General features: G+C 37.4%; 2 protein-coding genes across 7 annotated transcripts in view; one reads left to right on the forward strand and one right to left on the reverse strand.

The window, feature by feature from the left end:
* LOC105210356 (matrix metalloproteinase-2) overlaps positions 1-23,930 on the forward strand; it is a 333,824-nt gene that overhangs the window by 743 nt on the left and 309,151 nt on the right. The window lies entirely within an intron of this gene.
* Positions 723-20,099, reverse strand: Gusb_3 (beta-glucuronidase). Of its 6 annotated transcripts, none has more exons than XM_011181249.3 (10): positions 19,770-20,099; positions 4,139-4,545; positions 3,901-4,067; positions 3,702-3,844; positions 3,278-3,642; positions 2,304-2,476; positions 2,089-2,232; positions 1,940-2,024; positions 1,566-1,881; positions 723-1,507 (listed from the first exon to the last, which is right to left on the reverse strand). In XM_011181249.3, exons 2-10 carry the CDS (start codon positions 4,526-4,528, stop codon positions 1,305-1,307), a joined length of 1,986 nt encoding a protein of 661 aa, XP_011179551.1. In that variant the 5' UTR covers positions 4,529-4,545; positions 19,770-20,099; the 3' UTR covers positions 723-1,304. The 6 variants fall into 6 exon arrangements, with proteins under 6 accessions (XP_011179551.1, XP_011179550.1, XP_054090382.1 ...); XM_011181248.3 differs by lacking the exon at positions 19,770-20,099 and adding an exon at positions 13,225-13,421; XM_054234407.1 differs by lacking the exon at positions 19,770-20,099 and adding an exon at positions 12,757-12,883.

Below are 23,930 nucleotides of genomic sequence, written 5' to 3' on the forward strand. Positions count from 1 at the left end.
TCATAGAAATAATTTAATCTCCGAAAAAAATGTTCAGATCGGTTCACTATAGCATATAGCTACCATACAAACCAAACGATCGGAATCAATGGCTTGTATGGAAAATTTTCGCATTTGACGTGGTATCTTCACGAAATTTGACATGAATTACTGCTTGAAGTAATAATATAATCTCCAAAGAAATTGTTCAGATCGGTTAACTATATAACCTTAATGTTTCTAGCAAACAACCCGGCTAAAAAGAATTAGTAAAATGTTTTCTTTCTTTTTTACTTACTTTTTCTTACGTCTTTAGATTTGCTTAAACACATAGTTACTAAAAGAAATGCACCTGTGAAGGGTATATTAGCTTCGATACAGCCGAAGTTAACGTTTTTTCTTGTTTGAACTGATTAATCAAAATTTGATCAACATATTTTGTTGTTGTTGTTGTAGTAGCAGCATAAAACATTTCCCAAATAATTTTAAGGAATGCTGCCGATTTGACATTCCTTGGCCGGAAAAAAATTGGGCTCCGTTCCAGTTACGTAGAACCGACTGTTGTGGGAACAGTCAGAACAACAGAACAAAATATTTTGTATAACTGTATGATAAACTAATTTGTTGTTGCGAATTTTTCCGAACTGACCATCCTTCCTAATTGAAATTGTTGCAGTGTGAACTATGAGGAGATATTACAACAATTCAAAAATTCTGAAAAAGAGGCCAAATAAAAGAAAATCTTTTCAAATTCAGTGTGTTAATTATAATTTATTCTTTATTCTCTTATAACATACATTTTTACTTTTATTTACTTTACGACAGTGAACCGAATATATTTATATTATAATTTAAGGCATTTGTGAATAATTTAAGTATACATACATATATACATATGTGAATATTTTATGCATTGAGTTGTTATTTAGGCAATTGCGTTTCTAATTTGACTTTGTCGCTGTAAAAATGCCGTTTAAGTCTTACTGCACTGTTATAAGCCTATATGAAATCTTGAACGCTAGTCCAATGGTAAGGTATGAACGTTCGTCTCTCTAATTATCATCTCTAATTATGGATAATTACAATGTACATACATGTGACATTCGTTTTAACATTTTATTAACCGTTAACATTAAGTATATCAAAGCTTAATAAATGCGTATAAAAATATTTGTTTAATACAAAATGATTCGTCTATATATTGTAGTATATGAAAAGTCAGCCAGTCAAAAGACAAAACTTAAAATGCTTAATTGAACTTGGTTGTGGAGCTCTTTCATTCACTACATTCACTAGCTTTTGTATACGTTAACTTCGTAGCGTTTCTATAAATCCGCTGTTTCCCGCTTGCCATGCGACCCTGTTGATGTGGCATCGGTGATGTAAAGAAATAGATCTTCGGGTATATCGCAACGATCCAATTCGCGACCGAGCGCAAAATAACGCTTGCGCAGTAGATGAGCTGTTGCCTTGGGTTGACGATTGCGTGTGAACACGCCCTTTTTATTGCCGCCCACGCGTGTTATCGCTGTAACAAGTATAAGAATTGAGCAAAAGTCACTGCAAAAGTAGTTAGTATATCATACATTGTGCCGTCTTGAAGTCGGCGAAATTCCAAACAAATTCACCGATAAACCAATCATTTTTTCTCAGCTTATCGAAGGCCTTAAAATGTTTCGAGAACAACTCGTTTTGGTACTCCTCGGACCAAATGTATGCTGGCAGCAAATGTAAGCCCTCAATTGTGTCGGCACCATATTCACCGATCATCACTGGTTTGTTGTGTTTCTTATTCCAAGTGATCGCCTCTTCGACAACATGCGTTGTTATCATATCCAATTTGCCCGGATTACTATACCAACCATTATAACGATTAAAACAGATTATATCTAAATGCTTTGCCTGAAAAAGAAAGAACCGTTTCACATAAGAATTTACTATTAATGTATGTAGCGCTTACAGCTCTATCACTGGCCGAGGGTACGGCAATGGCAGCTGTCACCGGTCGGCTACTATCAAGAGAGCGTGTAAAATTGGCAACGAACCTGTAGGGATACATACATAATATGTATAAGAAAAATGAATTCTTAAGTTAAGTGAGTTTCTTACTGAAAATGTGAGTCCGCTTGGAATGGGCTTGTACGGGGTTCATTGGCTATGGACCACATGATTACACTTGGGTGGTTTCGATCGCGGTGTATTAACTGTTCCATGGAAGATTTATGTTTGTCCAATAGCGCCTGGTTGTAGTTGCTGTAATATATTGTAAGAAGAACCACAGAATTAGATTGTCAGTTAGCAAGTATTTTAGAATATGTACATACTCGGTATCAACGCTTGGACATTCATCAATTATCATAATACCATTTTCATCAGCGAATTGCATCGATTCTTCTGAGTATGGATAGTGTGAAGTGCGATAGGCATTTGCTCCAATCCATTTCAGCAAGTTCATATCACGTGTGAGTAAAGCGAAATCTAATCCTTTGCCACGTATCTGGTGAATAAAAATTTTAAAATTCGTTACATTAGGTCTATGGAGGTTATAAAAAAAAAGTGAAACGATTTCATTGGTGTCTTCATCAAATTTTCTTCTGATAACTTTCACATTCTCATCTACTTTCAATATGATATATCTGTCACTAAGCGAAACTTATGTACGATATGAAGTCAAACACAGAGGTGCAAATCATTGTATTTATTAGGCATGCAGTAGCGGGCAGTGGAATCCGGACAATCAAAAACTTATGGATTTTTCTTATTATTTTAAAGCATATCCTGATACTTAGTCCTGTTGATGGTGCCATCTATCAGGGCTAGTTGCTCAAAGCCTTGGTAATAAAAGCAACCCCAGACCATTAGGCTTTATTGTTCTTTAAACACATTCGTCCTTGAACCGTTCACCACTTCTGTTCCTGGACTCATCTATGAATATAACATTCCACCAATCAAGAATAGTCCATCTCCATTTACCTCATGAAGGTACCGGCATCTTCAAATAACTCCAGTCTAATGTTCTCAGCAGTATTGAAGCGATTGCTCAACCTGATATGTTCTATCAACCGGTCTTCCCTTAAACTTGTCTTCTTCTTTGCTTCAGAACCAGTTTTCTCTTAAGAGACCTGGTGCTCTCGATTTTAATACAAACCGTTGGGTTTTTCCGTATTTCAAAGTCCGCTACTGTATGAGCTACGTAATAATTTTACCAATTCGATCTACTTTTGGCACCAAACCATGTTCGGTTTAAGGAAATTTGACCACTTAGTAGTACACGGAAGCTTCCCATTTCATTACTTACATCTGAATCTTCATGCTTGCCAAAGCCTCGTAAGTATACTGGGCGCCCATTGATGAGGAAGGAAGTATTATTCCAAGTAAGCGTGCGAATGCCCACTTTAAGTCGGTAAACATCGAGAAGCGTGTTATCGGCAGTATGCAAAAACAATTCCATTTGGTAGAGGTAACCGGGTTCGGGATGCATTAAATATGGCCACCAGGGCTTTACTTGCTTTACGTCAAGTGCGCCATTTAAATCACCATTCGATGTACCATTTGCTACAAGAACACCTTCTTTGTTACGCAATTGCACGCGAATTTGTAGCGTACTATCTGCTTCATTCGAGGCCGTACCGCTAACTTTGGCTTTGTAATACACATGTCCCACTGCAAATATAAACTTATTAAGTAATTTCTCATCTATAAGCAAAGTATATAGACTCAACCTGAATTCTCTGCCAAATCGGAAGTGACTTCAACTTCTTCAATAAATGTTTTCGGTGTGGTGTACAGATGGACGGAGCGATGTATGCCCGCATAGTTGAAGAAATCAAACGTATAGGATTGTACTATTGCAACTCCGCCATCCCTTGAAAGAAACATATATTGTCTTATTTATTGATAAGATTTCGTCTGTGTACTTACTTTTTGACTTCGCTAATCTTTCCCTGAGGCACTGTAGTTTGTATGAGTGCATTATCGCACATAACAGTAATGCGATTCTCTTCGCCATATTTGACGAAGTTTGTTACCTCCGCTTCGAATGGCAAGTGACCCATCTCGTGTTTCACAACCATCTCTCCATTAACCCACTAAAACAATTAGCTATTATAACTGTTCACAAAGTCCATGATTCCAATTCCAATTTGAGATAATTACTCACCACAAATGCTTCGTAGTGTACACTACCAAAGCGTAGCCATACCCTTTGGTCCTTCGCCCAAGACCGGGGCACAAAAAATTTGCGATCGTACCACACCGTGCCGACATGATCGCGAATTGCATTATCTGTGGTTATATCATTGTAGCTAGCCGGCACGGGCATGGGTATGACATCCTTCACCTTGCTCAAATCATCACTGAACCATTTGTCACGCACACCTTGCGTCGGATTCGCTTCGTCCGATGTGACAAAGTTCCATAGCCCATCTAAGGAGCGTACTTCACGAGTTTCAGACTCACGTGGATAAAGCATGCCGCGTGTAGGAGTCACTTCTTTATTCACAATAACTAGCGCTATTGCGAAGTGTATAAGATAACCAACGACACCCATGACCAGTAAAGAAAATGCTGGAAATATAAAAAAAGATGTTCATGAGTGTAGTCATGTTTAAAGATCAAGCTAATGCTGCTAAAATACAATCACTTTGTCCGATATTCAAAATAGGTTGTAGAAGAACACCATTTTAAGTGCGGGGAGCAGAGTTATTACCTGATTTTGTTAATTTTCAAACTCAGATGAAAAATCTAGATCTATCACTTGTAAGGACAGACGAATTGGCTGTTTATGCTCTACATCTTTCCTAATTAGTTTCAAACGTTAAAAACAACTGTTAGTTCGCATAGGTCACCCCTTCACCTATTTCCAAAATATAATTTAATTGATTGGACTATATTAGTGTGGCTTTAGACCTGGCAAATCCACCATGCGCCAAGTCTTGGAGAAGACCCGTGAAAAGAGGATCGACACACACCACCTTTTCATCGATTTTAAAGCTGCCTTCGATAGCACGAAAAGGAGCTGCCTATATGCCGCGATGTCTGAATTTGGTATCCCTGCAAAACGAATACGGCTAAGTAAACTGATGTTGAGCAACACCAAAAGTATCGTAAGGATCGAGAAGGACCTCTCCGAGAAGTTCGATACCAAACGACAGACAAGTTGACTCTCTATGGTGCGACTTCTTTCACCTGATGCTGGAGAAAATAATACGACCCGCAGAGCTAAATAGAGAAGGTACAATCCAAGTATGTACAGCTGCAGTTGTACGCCGATGATATCGATATCAGTGGAAGCAACAACCCCGACGTTAGTTCTGCTTCCTATAGACTTGACAAAAATACGAAGCGTATGGACCTGGTAGTGAACGAGGACAAGACGAAATATCTCCTGTCATCAAACAAACAGGCTCTCACGTCACTGTTGACAGTCATAACTTTGAAGTCGTAGATATTTTCGTCTACTTGGGAACCAGCGTTAACAACACCAACACTGTCAGCCTTGATATCCAACGCAGAATAACAATTGTCAACAGCTTTGGACTGAGTAGGCTATTGAAAAGTTAAGTTCTCTCTTGACGAACTAAAATCAAACTCTACAAGTTGCTCTTTATTCCCGTCCTGCTTTATGGCGCAGTGGCGTGGACGATGTCAACATCCGATGAGACGGCACTAGGAGTTTTCGAGAGAAAGGTTTTGTGGAAGAATTATGAACCTTTGAACATTGACAACATTAAATACCACACACATGGAACGATTAGCTGTACAAGTTATACGACGACATAGACATAGTCCGGCGAATAAAAAGACTGGCTAGGGCGTGTTCTTCGAATGGACGAAAGTGCTCCAGCTTTGAAAGTGTTCGATGCAGTACCCGCTGGTGGAAGCAGAGGCAGAGGAAGAGGAAGACATCCACTCCGCTGGAAAGATCAGCTGGCAAGCGACCTGTTTCCTCTTGGTATTTTCAATTGCGAATTACGAGAAGAGGAAATGAGTGCCGTGAATTAGCTCACCTCCAAACGTTGGGTACCCACAGGATACTTGAAGACCAGAAGTCGTGAGCTGCTTGAGCCATATGCAAAAGAATCGTTGCTGGCCACTCCCAAGTGTATGGCAGTCGGAAACTTCCCTCACTTATGTGAACCCCATCCTCCTTTGATTATTAAAGTCGGAAAATCAGACCACCTCTTGTCTGTGCAGAATACTCATCATAACAAGATGCTAATTTGGTCAAGCTATAACCGGCTAAACGGTTGCAACGCCAATCACATACATACAATTTGGTCAAGTTCGTCTAAAAACGAATAATATATTTTACTATAATATTTTTGCTATATTTAAATAAATTTTGAAAATATAATGTTGGATTTTTTATAATAAAAACCATAACAAAAACAAAAGTATTGTTGCATATACTCATAACATCTCTAATTCATATAAAAAGTTATCTTCATAATTATTTTTATCTTATCAATTAGCACAATTGAAGATAAGAGAGAAACATTTAATTAATATTATCGATTAACGATTTTTGGTTTGGTTTGTATTACGGTACTAAGCATGTTTTTCGCCATTAAACCCACAGCACACAGATTGCGGCAGCTAATCATTTACCACTTAGGTATATATAAAAAAAAAAAAAAAAATTAAAATAAGTTGCTAACTTTCTTAGAGGTCTCTTCTGCATCTTCTACCTTGAAAATTTACGCTTGTTTTTAGTATTTGTGTAGTATCAGTGGCGGATCCACGGGGGGTGGTGTTTGGTGTTAAAACACCCCCTAAACTCAGAGAAAAATATATGTTTGTTGATATGGGTTTGGAATGAGGTTATTGATCAAAAAAATCACATCAAATTATAAGCAATTATAATAAGTTACAAGATTTTTGTTGTTATTCATATAATTCGAACTTTCTCTACATTTGTACAAGCAGTATCGCTGAAGCTCAGTGATTAATTGAGAATTACACGGGATCTCACATTCCATGCTATATTTTCCTTGGTTTTTGAAAGAATTCTTCTAGTATTTCATTAACTGACAGATCAATATCCCTATGAATATTCATTGATGCTAGACCATTAAGCCTATCTTGACCTGTCGTGTTTCGTAAATAGGTTTAAACTCTCTTTAAACGTGAAAAACTTCTTTCCGGTGATGCTATTGAAACAGGCAATAACGCCAATATGCGTAAAAACTTGAAAACATTCCCAAAAGACGTTTTGTTCACTGCTCCTAAAGCTTCGAGAGCATTCCGAAAATGCTTGCCTGAAGTTTGCTGTTTCCACATTTTCACCTCCGTACGAAAATTTTGTTCTGAACAGTTGATCACCCTTTCATAAAAAGAAAATATTTCTCGAGCTTTTTTAGCGTCAAATTCGTACTTTGGGAAAAATACACCAAAAAAAAGTGTGCTATAATAACTGAATTTACGCGAGGGAACTGTTATATTAAAAATACGTTGAGTAATAAAACTTTTCGTAAACCCCCCCCAAAAAAATTTTTCTGTATCCGCCACTGTGTAGTGTAGCAAGGGCTCGGGTACAATTTTGGTACATTTGTTTTTAAACCTTAATGTATTTTGCGCTCCTTTCCATTTTGACTTAATTAATACAATATATTATTATCCTTTATATAATTTTATAGTATTACTTACTCCATAATTAGTTGAAAATATGTGTTGCCGGTAGAAGTGACAACCATCGAGATACAACAGCAGTTAAGGAAACCGGAAATAATATGTAAAAAAACGGTGAATAAAAACGGAACCGTCGGCGACGAAACAAACCAACAATAATAACAACAACATGTTGCAAATGAGCGCATAAACTATTTAAAAAAAAATAAAAACAAGTAAGGAAAGGCTAAGTTCGGGTATAACCGAACACTTTTATACTCTCGCAATTTATATATTTAACTTTATTTATATTATATAATACACAATTTGACCCACATATTCATCATATATATTGTGTAAAGTTCATTGATAGTTGGAAACCCTAATATTAGGTTAGAAGCACCGAGGTCCTCATGTTCGATATATGGGGCCTTGAAAACCTATGGTCCGATTTCGGCGATTTTTAGAATGGGGCTTCCACACTATAAAGGTAGTATTTGTGCAAAGTTCTGCATCGATATCTTCACTAGTGCTACCTTTATATATTGTAAAGTAAACGATTCAGATTGTCTTCAAAGTTCTGGTATATAGGAAATAGGCGTGGTTGTGAAGCGATTTAGCCAATTTTCACAACATATCATTGGGATGTAAGAAAACTATTACAAACCAAGTTTCATTGAAATCGGTCGAGTAGTTCCTGAGATATGGTTTTTGACTCATAAGTGGGCGATGCCACGCCCATTTTCCATTTTGTAAAAAAATCTGAGTGCAGCTTCTATCTGCCATTCCTTATGTGAAATTAGTGTTCCTGGCGTTTTTCGTTACTGAGTTAACTCACTTTTAGTAAGTTTCAACCTAACCTTTGTATTGGAGGTGAGCGTGGTTATTATCTGATTTCAACTATTTTCATGGTGTGTGGTGGGGTATGTAAGAGAACTGACTGCAGAAAGTTTGGTTTATATAGCTTTATTGGTTTGCGAGATATATACAAATAACCGATTTGGGGGCGGGGGCACGCCCACTTTCCCAAAAAAATTACATCCAAATATGCCCCTTCCTAGTGATCCTCTATTCCAAATTTTACTTCTATAACTTTATTTATGGCTTAGTTATGGCACTTTATGTGTTTTCGGTTTTCGCCAGTTTGTGGGCGTGGCAGTGGTCCGATTTTGCTCATCTTCGAAAGCAACCTTTCTATGATGCCAAGAAACAAGTGTCCCATCAAGATATCTTATTTTTTACTTAAGTTACAGCTTTCACAGACGGACGGACGGACGGACAGACAGACATTCGGATTTGAACTCTACTCTTCACCCTGATCACTTTGGTATATATAACCCTATATCTAACTCGTTTAGTTTTGGGTGTTACAAACAACCGTTATGTGAACAAAATTATAATACTCAACTTTTGTTGCGAGAGTATAAAAATAAAAATCATTAGAATTGAACTTGTTTAAACAGCGTTCACTTTTACTCACTATGAACAGCAAATTAACAAATTTAATAAAACCAAATTAACACACAATTTACAACCATACGCTTGTGTTTAGTGTGTGTAGAAATATTTATATGTATAGAAAGCATCGCTGAAGATTCAAATCAGCTGTTTCCACAAGGCAAGAGAAGAGCGAACGATGACGACATACAACGCGGCACACGTTGACTAAGTAAATAAAAACAAAAATGACAAATATGATGTCGACCGCGTACGCGATGCGTAATGCCATTTTAACATTTGTAAAAAATTTACTCATTGCAAATCGACTTGACACACTAAACATTTCAACGGTCAGCGGTCGTATGATATTATATATGACTGAAATTGATGATATTTTAGGAATGTAGATATTTTGCACTGCTCTTGTTGTTATTATTGTTGTTGTCAAAAAACAGCAAATTATTTTGCGAACAAACATGTTAGTAGACGACGCACTCCCCAGCCCATAATATGTAGCTGCACTGGTTTTAAACGAAGATAGCTTGAATTGCTATAAGTAATATTTTATGATTCGAAGTTTTTAACTATATTCATAGTTTAGCGCGAATTGCGACGAACACTCCACTTCACTACTGTTCGGCTCTGCATAGAAATGTGAACTAATCACATGTGAAGTCATTTGCTATGGTGAAGATATTACCAACACACGTTTACCCTTTAGGGGGGTGTAGGTGAGGTCGAGGGTTAGCAAAGCAAAAGCAAAAGCTTTGTAAAAAGCTCCACAAATTTAAGTTTAAGTGAAATACTCACCACACATTAAGTTGCTAAATACTATTACGAACTATTTAAGTTCCGAACCGTGCAAACGGGTAATGAGTGAAAAAAATGTATTATTTTTTTTAATACGAGAGCATTGGCGCTGAAAAAACTGTGAACGTTATTAGTGAATAATTATGGATCACGTTAAAAGTTGCCCGAAATTATATATGTAAAAGTCCAGTTTTTGTGTTCACAACAATAGCAGCGTAATTTGTTACATATGTTCTCTGGCATCTCTGAAGTATGGTGCGAAGGCTTATGGACGCGGCCCAAATCGACACCCGGTTGTAGTGCCAATTGATGATGATGTTCTCTGGCATCAGAAGAAGGTTGGTATTGCAGATGGGCGAAATCGGACCACTGCCACGCCCACAAAATGTCGGAAACCGAAAACATATAAAGTGCCATAACTGAGACATAAATAGCTATGAAAGTAAAATTTAGTACAAAGGATCGCACTAGGATGAGGCATATTTGGATGTAATTTTTTGGGGAAAGTGGGCGTGACTCCGCCCCGTACTAAGTTTTTTGTACATATCACCTAAGCTACTGAAGCTATATCAACCAAACTTTCTAGAGTCGTTTCCTTTATGCACTTCCTTATATAGTCTAAAAATGGAGGAAATCGAATTATAACCACGCCTACCTCCAGTACAAAGGATATGCTGAAAACTACTAAAACAGCTTTAATTCAGTACGGAAAAGCACCAAAAAACATAAACTTCATGGTAAAGATGATGCAGAAGGGCTGCGCTCAAATTGGTATACAAAATTTTAAATGGGGATGGCTCCGTCCACTTATGGATCAAAAAACATTTCTCAGAAACGGCTCAACCAATTTCAATGAAATTCGATTCCTATAATTTCCTTAACATCCCAATGTTTGACTTTGAAAATGGGAGAAAACGGTTCACAACCACGCCTACTTGCCATATACCACAATTTTGAAGACCATCTGATTTATTTGCTTTACAACATATAGATTAAGCACCAGTGAAGATATCGGAACAAAACTTTGCACAAATACTGTTTTTCTTGTGTGCTTCCGAACTCCCGTAGCTTCTGACGAGTCATCAACGAAATGTGTGGTCTGACGTTGTCCTGGTGGAACACTAAACCCTTGCTGTTGGCCAATTCTGGACGCTTTTGGTCGAGCGCCTGCTTCAAGCGGTCCAATTGTTCGCAGTAGATCATAGAATTAAGCGTCCGACTGTATGGGAGCTGCGCATAGTGTATGATTCCCTTCCAATCCCACCGAACACACAGCAAAACTTTCCTGGCTGTCAATCCTGGCTTGGCCACTGTTTGAGACGATTCACCGGCCGATATTGTCGTATGTGGTTCATTTTTCGTCGCCAATCACCATGCGCTTCAAAAATGGGTCGAGTTCGTTCCGTTTCAACAGCATATCGCAGGCGTTGATTCGGTCCAGAGGTTTTATTGCGTCAAATCATGCGGCAACCAAACATCAAGCTTTTTTGTGTATTCTGCCTTCTGCAGTTGATTTAAAATATTTGGTGACTAACTCACATCTGGGCGGTGTCACGAGATGCCACATACCGGTCTAACTCAATGTTTTCAATGAATTGATCATAATTCATCGTCACAGGTCTTCCGCCGGCTGGCTTATCCATCAACCTTACATAGCGTCGTTTTGTAGGTTATGTCAAGACGTTTCAAAGATGTATAGTATTGCCGGTTACGAGCTCTGCAGCGCTTTATATATAGCCGCGAAATTCCAAAGACAAAAAGGCGGAAGGGAGATATTTGCCAACCTAATATTGTGCATTATCTCTCAAAAAAATTCATAAACCATCTGCCAATCGATTTACGTAGACGCCCCAAATTGATGCGAACAGTATTTCGTGGAATTCATTTATGGGAAAACGCATTACGTTGGTCGAAGAATAACAACATTACTGCTTTGAGTTGTGACGGATATTAATGTGGTTTTTCGTTATATTACTGAGAAGTTGCTACGATCGATGTCGCATAATCAACAATGATGAAAATGATGAATGTAGTCTACGTTAGCAAGAATTTCCATCTTATTTCTTTTAATTTAAATGGAATGGAATATGTGGTTTTAATGGTTGTGCGAGCGGAAAATAAGGTTTATTTAGGGTAAAAGTCCTGACTGTTCTGTCGTCATAAAAAAAAAACAAATAAAATACATAATTAACAGCAATCGATGACTAGCCAATGACGGTAAAGACATTCAATTTAATATACAGATCAATTTAAACATTTTTGTAGTTTTTGTAATTTTCAAATTTAATGACGGATGCTAAGTACATGTTTAGTTAATTAGACAAACGAATAATCAAGGTATTACGTCTACAAATTTGCTTCCTTCGCTTTTTTTTTTGGTAATTTTTGGTTTTTTTTTTGTATAAAAAACGGTTACAAATGTCGATGAGCCTCAGCCGCACTTTTCTTGGAATTAAAAAAGAAGAGCAAAATTTCCCTCAAATGTCGAGAATTCGGCTCAAAAAGTGACATTTTGACAGTTGAGAATAAGTTTGGGATGCAAACAGATCTCTACAAAAATTTTGTTGGGTTAATGTTGACACAAATGTCCAAGATCGATATAAAACGGTTTAATCGACATTTTAGAGACATCTATTGGAAAATGGCGGAAGCAAAAAGCGTTGATTTCTGTTCGTCAAAATTATAATGCTGAAATAACTTCATTAAGAAGGAGGTGGCACTGTTTCAACAAATCACTAATAGCACTGTTCTATATATAGTCTCTTTAGATTTTCACACAAACACTCCAACTTACTCTAAGGACTCTTGAAGTGGAATAGTTTTTATTTTTATTTTTTTTTTTATAATTCTTAACTCAAAGATTTGTGGTCAGCGGTATCGCTCAATCACCACGGTACTACTGATGGCTCGACTACGTACCACTTCGAATTTTATTGACGGAGTTGAGCCAACGACTTCACCGAAAAGAACACAGTTACCCATACAAGCATACGCGTCCAATCATAGATAAGCGGCAGAATGAATTGAGCAAACGACAAACTGAATGTCAAAACAGAAGACTGGATCACATTTGAATTTTATCAGCGCCTTGGCACAGCGACTACTCAACTTTCTTTTCAACCTTTGTTTTTTTTTTCACATATTTTACATCATTTTCAGAAAGCAATTGAAATGCCAACTGTGTCCACCGTTGGTGCACAGTGGGAAATTCTACGTCGCACCTGACCTAATTAGAAATGCTACCATTTGGCTGGGGATTGCAAGCAACTCCCACAGGTGCGATATCCAACTATGCCGCCGACGTGTGTAGTTATGCCAGCTTGCGCCAATAGGTGTGCACTACATATTTGCATTTTATGCTATCTCATGGCTACCCGCACCGCTTACCGTAAATTTCAAAGCGATGACACTCCAGTCCAATTTTCAAACGCATATCGATTGCAGTTGAAATCTTTGTTTTTTTTTTTTTTATTTACAAATATTTGATAAAGGAATTTCCACAGTATTTTATACAATAGTTGCAATGAAATTCTACATTTTTACATGCGCTACGAATTGTTACGATTAACGGTGACGAGCTATACGCGTGTCCCGCACTCAAACGCAGACTAATCATTCAGTTCGGTGGCGACTTAACTGCACTTTCTCGCATGTCGTGGTCGTCGTGGCTTTTCATTTGATGTGGATGTAGTGCAGAACTGTAAATTCTAGTATGAACTCAATCCAATCGGCACTCACATTTTATGCTGACCGTTACTTGGAGTACGCAACTGCCCTAAAAATGCCTCCTCCACAGGCGTATACACGCGCATGTTGCAGCCACATGGCGGGGGGCTGTTATAAATGTTAAACGATAAACAAATTACAAACACATACGAGTAGTCGAGTTTTTTAAATTGAATTAAATAAATTAATCGCATTGCTGGCACAGCATCAACTCTGAAACCAGTTGCACCGCACATTTCTCGCAGTGTACGCAGTACGTATCGGATATTGCCTATTTGTTGATATTCAGACATTCACCGTTATGTACCATACGTCTGCACCTTAACGGTAGGGTTTCAAATGTTATTGCTTGCTCTATAAGGTCAACTTTGATTTCTATTTTATTACAGTAATGCATCCCCTCCACATTTTGGTTACCATTTCACTTTCTATACTTAGACTAAGGTTGCTAAGTCATCGTTTGAAAAACTCTTGATTAACATTTGAAAAACTACGCAGAATGTTAATAAAATTATTGCCAACTCTGTAATAGTCTTGGTGCTTGTTTTTCCGATTTTCCCTTCTACGTTTGATTAAAGTCAAGTCAAGTTGTATCTAACATATGGAGGATTCTACAAGAGTTATACTATACAACCTCACAATTGTCGAGGATTATGATTTTAAGACTCGGAGGTCAAACGAAGCAAATAATTAAAATATATAATTTTTTGATGGAATTTGTGTTTCGGGGTCTCGTGAGAAGGTTGTGCGAACATCAAAACTTTAACCCTGGAAAGTCATGCCTCGTCGTTTCGACGACGCGAGTGTTTATTTTGTACAAAAGCCGAATGAATCAGAGCTGTGAAAATTGTATTTATTTCATAAAAGATTTAAGAAAAACTGTTTGATATTGTTTTATTTAGAAGATATATAAACCAGGTAATGTGAATATATTCATTTTAGTAGGTTTTTATAGGTAGGATAATATATTAAGGACTTTGAATAATGCCGTCGTCGAATCGACGAGGGATGACCTCTACGTTACAAAAATAGCGATGACCTTCTAGGGTTAAATGAGTAAATTTTGCGGATCGATTCTTTATTTGAAACACGATTTGGTTGAAGCGACGAGGACGAAGATGTTAAGGGGCTATACCAGCGAGACATTTTCAAAAAAACGATTTTTTATTTCGAAACATTCGATGGAGTACTTTCATTAAAAAAAAATCACCAAAATCCCCTAGTTTTTCGTGGGTTACACTGGTATAGTCCCTTAAGTGGGTGCTTTTGAAGTTTGGTACTGAAACATTAAACGGATTTAAAGAAAACGGATTAGAATTAAAAAAAAAATCGGATGACGAGTAGAGTTGAAACTCCGATGTCTGTCTGCCCATCGGTCTGTCTGTGTAATCAAAATCGTGAGTGAATTAAAATATGAATGATGCAAGTTGGTATTCATTGGCACTCTGGGGGGTTGGCATGGTAGATAGGCGAATTGGATTATTCCCACCCCTACCTAATTGCGTTGAACGAAAAGCTATAAGGTGCTATAACTAAGCCACAATAAGAGTTAAAAAGTAAAGTCTGGAACAGAGGATCACAGTACGGATGGTAGTTTTTGGAATTGCTTATCTAAAAATTGTAGAAATCGGATTATATGTTTCAAAGCCGAAACTATCGGTTAATCTATGAATAATTTTAATAAAATTTAAAATTTCTTTTATAATCTGCACTGGTACTAAATTGAATAAAATCGGAGCAATACTTTCCCTAGCTCCCATATACCATATATATATAAATATATATAATTGGCGTAGAAACCGCTTTAAGCGCTCCGAATCCACCAGAGCGCGCCACTCATTCCTCGTCATCGAGAGAGTCCAAAGTAGCACCTGTTGGCAAGAGTGATTCTGCTTTGGATTTCGAGGCTGACATTGTTGGTGTTGTGAATGCTGATTCCGAAGTAGACGAAACTATCTACAACTTCAAAGTTATCACTTTCAACACTGACGTGGGAGCCAACACGCGAGTGCGCTGACTGTTTGTTTGATGACAGCAGATATTTCGTCTTGTTCTCTTCACCACCAGACCCATACGCTTCGGGGTCCTTATCATGTTTGGAAAAAGCAGAACAAACGGCGCTGTACACTCTTATAGAAGATTGTACCTTCTCTATTTAGCTCTGCAGCTCGTATTATTTTTTCCAGCAATATATTGAAGAAGTCGCACGATAGTGAGTCACCCTGTCTGAAGCCTCGTTTGGTATCGAACAGCTCGGCGAGGTCCTTCCCGATCCTGACGGAGATTTTGGTATTGCTCAACGTCAGCTTACATAGCCGTATTAGTTTCGTAGAGATTCCAAATTCAGACATTGCGGCATAGAGGGAGCTGCTTTTCGTGCTATCGAAGGTAGCTTTAAAATCGATGAAAATATGGTGAGTGTCGATTATTCTCTCTCGGGTCTTTTCCAAGATTTGGCGCATGGTGAATATCTGGAACAAAGTGGATTTTCCAGGTCTAAAGCCACACTGATAAGGTCCAATCAGTTCGTTGACGGTGGGCTTTAATCTTTCACACAATACGCTCGACAAAACCTTATATGCGATATTGAGGAGACTTATACCACGGTAATTGGCGCAGATTGTGGGGTCTCCCTTTTTATGGATATACCATATGTGGCCTATCTAATGGACTTTTCCCCTGTTTATTTAAAACGGTTTGATTTTATATTGCTTATATGTATCTGAATAGAAGATGCCGCTATATAATTAAGTAAGCATAGTTCGATTAGCATTATACATATCATAGATGGTTCACTCGGCTGACTTTCGGTTGTACCCCGGAGTGAAATAATGGAGGCATGTTTTTATGAAAACAAATATTCACAAAAATTTGGATTTGTAACAATTAAATAGCTCCGAACACTGTTCACAATCATGACTTCAAATAATGCTGGTAGGCTTAAAAATTGTTTATAGGGGGAAAACGCGATGTCAAACTAATTGAACCCTTTTCATTAATTGAGTGTTCTATTATTTACGCATACATACATACGTAGCTTCGAGTATTTCAGTAATTAAGTACACGGAATGCGGAATTGAAGTTGAAGCAATTGGAGATACAATGGAATCACATGCAGTGCAAGTTGCAATCCATAAGTGCAATGACCCATTAACAAATTTTATATGTACATTCGTACATACATATATGTAAATACACCAAGCCAACAAATAAATGGGATATGTTACAATGAGGCAACATTTTGTAGACATAAGACTGTGGAGAACATTTAAAATTTCATTTCAAAATACTGTAAGTATTGTGCAAAAACTAAAGATTCCATTCGTCTTTGGTTGAAAATTCAATGCAAGGACAAATGAACTGTTAAAATGCAAAACGATAAATTTTTTCAAATTTTTCAGTATAGTATAATATGAATTTTCAAGTAAAAGTAAACTCTATAGTATGATCCATGTGGCTTACTACCGCGCAATAATAACTTATATGTATTAATCACTTCCCACACAGTGGTTCGGAGCAAGGTCAAACAGTCCCTAACCCACTTGCTTTCCTATGCCTTACAACAGGATCCCTATTGCTGAGCTTACAATTTAAACCAACAAGCAACATTTGGACTGGCGCCGACTGGTTTGCATCGGTTCAGTCAAAACGAACGGTGCAAAAACCGATCAGCATTCACTTGACAACGAATTCCTAGGAAACCACCGTATGTACCAAGTGTATTTTGAGTACTATGACTTGATTTTTAGTGAAGATATTGTTTTGCGTAATTCTTATTGACAGTTGATTGAATAGATGATCGAACTGATAGGATTCAGTTATTCTCATTTTTAACAAGAAAAAACGTTAACTTCGGCTGTACCGAAGCTATAATACCCTTCACAGGTGCATTTCTTTTAGTAACTATGTGTCTAAGCAAATCTAAAGACATAAGAAAAAGTAAGATACCACGTCAAATGCGAAAATTTTCTATACAAGCCCTTCATTCCGATCGTTCGGTTTGTATGGCAGCTATATGCTATAGTGAACCGATCTGAACAATTTTTTCGGAGATTAAATTATTTCTATGAACAATAACTCACAACAAATTTCGTGAAGATATGTAGTAAAATGCGGAAGTTTTCCATACAAGCCATTGATTCCGATCGTTCAGTTTGCATGGCAGCTATATGATATAGTGAACCGATCTGAACAATTTTTTCGGAGATTAAATTATTTCTATGAGCAATAACTCACAACAAATTTCGTGAAGATACCAAGTCAAATGCGAAAATTTTCCATACAAGCCATTGATTCCGATCGTTCGGTTTGTATGGCAGCTATATGCTATAGTGAACCGATCTGAACAATTTTTTCGGAGATTAAATTATTTTTATGAACAATAACTCACACCAAATTTCGTGAAGATACCACGTCAAATGCGAAAATTTTCCATACAAGCCCTTGATTCCGATCGTTCAGTTTGTATGGCAGCTACATGATATAGTGGTCCGATATCGGCAGTTCCGACAACTGAGCAGCTTCTTGAAGAGAAAATAACATCTGCAAAATTTCAAAACGATATCTTAAAAACTGAAGGACTAGTTCGTATATATACAGACTGACGGACGGACATGGCTAAATCGACACAGTTCTACATTCTGATCATTTATATATATACTTTATAGGGCCTCCGACGCTTCCTTCTGGGTGTTACAAACTTCGTGACAAACTTAATATACCCTGTTCAGGGTATAAAAATAGATTAAATAGGTAAGGAAGCGATACGTTCGGGTATAATAGAACATTATATACCAAATTATCGCAATTTATAAGGTCAATATTCGTTATTCGACGAAGCCATGAATGGATAAGATTAAAATATTAATGGACTTAATATATCCGACTTAAATTCCACTACAAGTCCACACAATTTTGTGTGCCAACCAGAAGTTAGAGAATCCTTATAAAGGGTATTTCAATGGGGACGACAGAAGTAGACCGATAAGAACACAAACGACGGCATATTTTTTCCCACTCTTTTGGCATTTCTCTTCAGTTAGGTTTGCCATTTCATCATGGAAAGACGTACGATCCAACAACGAGTCGAAATTAATAAAATTTACTACTGAAATTCAAAATCAGTGATCTCAACTCTTAGGTCGCTACCTTCAATTTATGATCGAAATGAATATCTCGCTCAATAAGGAAAATCTGCGTTATTGGTCAGGCAGCAATCCACACGTACTCCATCAGTCACCATTGCATACCGAAAGAATTACGGTTTGGGGCGGTTTATGGGCCGGCGCGTCCTTGGGCCGTACTTCTTCCGTGATGGCCAAGACCGGCACGTTACTGTGAATGGGAATCGCTTCCGCTCAATGCTAACCGAATATTTTTGGTCCGAATTGGATGATATGGACTCGGACAATATGTGGTTCCCACAGGACGGCGCCACAAGCCACACGACGAATGTCACAATCGATTTATTGAAAACCAAGTTTGGTAAACGTGTTATCTCACGAAATGGCCCGGCCAATTGGCCGCCTCGGTCGTGCGATTCGACGCCGTTAGACTATTTCCTGTGAGGCTACGTCAAGTCTATGGTCTATGCCAACAAGTCAGCGACGATTGATGAACTCCGTAGGAATATCGAACAGTATCGACCGATTTATGCTTGTAAACCGTCGAAAATTGGGTTCAGCGTCTGGACTTCTAATATTACTTTAAATATATAGACTGTATTGTTTCAACTCTGGAAATATGCTAATGAAAATCTTATGATCAGAGTTTACAATTATATCGCATTCGTTTTGAAAGAAAGCTTAAAAAATTTCAAAAAAAGTAGTTTTCGCAAATAACAATAACGAATTAACATGTATCTCGCAGTTATTTATTGCTCTTTCTTTGGGTCAAACAAACAATTGTCGCCTTTCTATTTACACTTTTGCTTTCGTCGGCACTGAAGCACGAGACTTGACAACTGAAAACACAGTAGACACTTGATTGGAGAAAATGTGCAAAATAATTGTACGCTAAACACGAGACTCTGCGAGACCTACATTTTACAATGCCAAACGAAGGTAGAGGGACAGGGTCGCCATAAAATTTGCTACCCCCTGTGTTGGATGACATAAGTTGTCAGTGATAGCATTTAGTAAATAAAAAAAAATGTTTTTTAAAGAGACAGTTTCACTAGTGAGCTCCATACAATAATTACAACTAACCTTACGCACCCCAGCTGATTTGAAGCAGGTCAATTACTCACACGGTTATGCAGCATTTGTAGAATTGAAATTAATTGGCTGAAACTAAGTACCAGTGGAATCGATGTCAGTGTGCACATGAATGCACAGTTGCAGCGCAATTGATTTTAGGAAATCTTCGTTTATTTTAATTTACACATAGAGGTTAATTAATGAGCATTCGTCGCGGCATGACACCTTGGTGCACTTCTGTGTTCGTATCGAATTTCAACAGTCTTCTTCTAACGCGACACTAACTAACTAACTAACTAACTAACATCACCAATCGACCGCCTCCAAATAAACCACTCGTACTCGTACTCGCAAGCTAAAACCAACTGACCACAAGAAGGCAGTCGAACCATCGTTGAAGTCTCATATGCCGTTCACGTCTTGTTAATTCACTACACAGTGGGTAAAATGGATAATAAAATGCTCAAACTTGAATCTGAATTGCTTCATATCGCTGAAAAACCACTAGACCACTGCCACGCCCATATAATGTCTATAACCGAAAATCTATAAAATGTCATAACTAAACCATAAATATATGTAGTTCGTGTTGAGGTTACGCTAAGAAGGGGCATATCTTGGAAAAGCCACACCTACTTTAACTATTACACAATTTTAAAGTACGTTCACTCTACAATATACATATAAGTTAAGTACCAGTGAAGATATCGGAACAAAACTTTGCTCAAATACCGCACCTCTAGTGAGCCAAAGTCCGTATAAAAATCGTCGAAATCAGACTAGAACATTTCAAGGTCTCAGATATCGAAGGTGAGGACCACAAAGCTTGCAGTTATTTTTTTATATTGAAAATATCGGTAAATCTCTCAGATATTTTAAAGCAGTTAAAAGGTGTGTTGTGTTTCTACTAATAGTATGCGTCTGTACAAAAATGTGCAAAATCAGGCCAATATTTCATCTAGCCCCATATACCTCATATAAGGTTACAACTTCTGGTGGACTTTATATCGTATATATCGATTAAAAGTCCACCAGAAGGTAAGATATCTCACAATCTTAGCAAAATTAAGTGAATGTATAATCTTGGTTATAATGTACCTTTGTGGTGAAGATGAGTGAAATCGGTTCAGGAATTACCTCAGCCCTCATATAATATATATGATGATTTTCGTTATTCTAGTGGACTTTATGTCGAATATATGGGTCAAATTGTGTGTTATCTCAATAAAATTAATAAAAAAAAACAAGTAAAGAAAGGCTAAGTTCGGGTGCAACCGAACATTTTATACTCTCGCAATTTATTGATATATTTTTATTAAGATAACACACAATTTGACCCAATTTGAAAATCCTATAATTAGGTATATGAGAGCTAGGGGAAGTTACACTATTAGAAGAAAAATATTTCCTCTATATTAAATTAAGATACCTGAGAGATTTACCGAAATTTTCGATGAAAAATTACCATGGGGCACTGAATTCTTCACATTCGATATTCGGGGCTTTGAGTTATAGTCCGATTTCGACAATTTTTTCACAAGTGATGCCACAGATCATATACAGTATTTGTATAAAGTTTTATTTCGTTATCTTCATTGGTTCCTTATGTATATATTATAAAGTTAAGGAATAAGATGGACTTCAAAATTGAGTTACATGGGAAGTTGTCGTGGTTGTGAACCGATTTCATACATTTTCCACATGTGTCAGCAGGGTCTAAAGAAAATATTATATACCGAATTTCATTCGAATCGGTCGAGTAGTTCCTGAGAAATGGTTTTTGACTCATAAGTGGGTGATGCCACGCCCATTTTCCATTTTGTAAAAAAATTTGAGTACAGCATCCTTCTGCAATTTCTTCTGTAAAATTTAGTATTTCTGACGTTTTTCGTTAGTGAGATAACCCACCTTTACTAATTTTCAACCTAACCTTTGTATGGGAGGGGAGCGTGGTTATTATCCGATTTCTTTTATTTTTGGAATGTATTAAGAAGTGGCTAAAAGAAGCGACTGCAGAAAGTTTAGTTTATATAGCTTCATTAGTTTGCGATATATGTACAAAAAACTTAGAAGGGGGCGGGGCCACGCCCACTTCCCCAAAAGAATTACATCCAAATATTCCCCCTCCTAGTGGAATCCTTTGTTCCAAATTTTACTTTTATAACTTTATTTATGGCTTAGTTATGCCACTTTATGTGTTTTCGGTTTTCGCCATTTTGTGGGCGTGGCAGTGATTCGTGTAACTTTATGGATTATAATATTTAAAAATCAAATAACGCTCGTAATATTATTCAATGATGATTCATTTTTTACATTATATACTACTAAGTATATTATATGCTAAATATTAATTACATTTTCACCCGTTTTGCTCCACTGTCTGTTGCCCGGGTATTGTAGATACGCTCAGCTTTCAGTATTCGCTCTTCACTTTCATTTTTATATTTTTGCATTTTAGAATTTTCGTCATTGGTCATATTTGTTGTACTTTCTTGCTTTGTTTTGCTATTCAATTCGCATATTTATGCGATTCTTTACTATATTTGAGGGGCTAAGATAAACAAGTGAATTTATAAAACTCCAACAGCTGAGTGGTTAACTACTGGTTGTTGAATTAAACTATGCTACAAACAAAGAAATATATGTACATATATACATATGTATATAATATATATTTATTCATATATGTATGTTGACATAACCACTGGGAGTCACTTGCCATTACATATAGTATGACTGTCATAAAACCTCAAAATGGGCAACATGAAAACGCGATATGATGCAAGTGCAATACTCTTCAGTTACAGTATACACATATTTACATTACATAAGCATATTTGACCAACCTTATGCGTGTCCAGAAATGTGTTTATCTCGTATCTATATGATACTTCAACTGCTGTTTGTTGATGTGTTAAACTTTCGACAGAATTGGGTGGCGTCGTTGCAAAATATTATGTCATTATCTAAAGTAAAGTAGCTTAATGCCTACACATATTACGGTATAATTATTTTGTAAGGCAAATGATACACGCAAGTGTTTACAGTAATCCTGTGAAATTATAAATATATTATAAAAGCATCTGAAGATCATCTATATTTTAAACTGCGGCAACCTTATATTGGAGACTCTAGCGTCCATTACTCAAAGGCGGCTCACGGAGACACAGAGAAGAAAAATACCCTCTGAATTTATTCAAAACATCTGAGAGACTTACCCTATATTAGGTAAAAAAATTATTAGAAGGTCACACTGAGGTCCTCATGTTCCATATAAAGGGCCTTGAAAACTTATACTTCGATTTCGGCAATTTTTAGATGGGCGTTGCCACACTATAAGTGCAGTATTTGTGCAAAATTCAGTTCCGATATCTTCACTAGTGCTTACTTTCAGATCGACATCAAAGTTCTGATATACACGAAGTAGGCGTGGTTGTGAACCGATTTGGCCTATTGTCATAACCTATCATTGTGATGCCAGGAAAATGTTATCTCCCTTCCGCCTTTTTGACTTTTGAATTTCGCGGCTATTTATAAAGCGCTACAGAGCTCGTATCTGGCAATACTATACATCTTTGAAAGGTCTTGACATAACCTACAAAACGACGCTATGCAAGATTAGTTTGGATATTGCGTTCAACAGTTACAGACGTGTAAACATGGAGTTCAGAGTTTTAAAGTTTTCCTTCGCTAAAGGCAAATCCGATAGAGAAACGTTCCGTGAGATTTATGATGTTTTGGGGGATCGTACTCTATCACTTCAAACTACGAAGGAATGGTTTCGACAATTCAGAGCGTGTCAAAACGACACCATGGATATGCCAGCCGGCGGAAGACCTGTGACGACGAATGCCGACGAAATCATGGAAAACATCGAGTTAGACCGGCATGTGGCATCTCGTGACACCGCCCAGGAGATGGGAGTTAGTCACCAAACCATTTTAAACCATCTGCAGAAGGCGGGATACACAAAAAAGCTTGATGTTTGGGTGCCACATGATTTGACGCAAAAAAACCTTCTGGGCCGGATCAACTCCTGCGATATGCTGCTTAAACGGAATGAACTCGACCCATTTTTGAAGCGCATGGTGATTGGCGACGAAAAATGAACCACATACGACAATATCAAGCGAAAACGGTCATGGTCGAAGGCCGGTGAATCGTCCCAAA

This window comes from Zeugodacus cucurbitae, chromosome 6 (assembly GCF_028554725.1).
Source record: "Zeugodacus cucurbitae isolate PBARC_wt_2022May chromosome 6, idZeuCucr1.2, whole genome shotgun sequence".
Taxonomy (NCBI): domain Eukaryota; kingdom Metazoa; phylum Arthropoda; class Insecta; order Diptera; family Tephritidae; genus Zeugodacus; species Zeugodacus cucurbitae.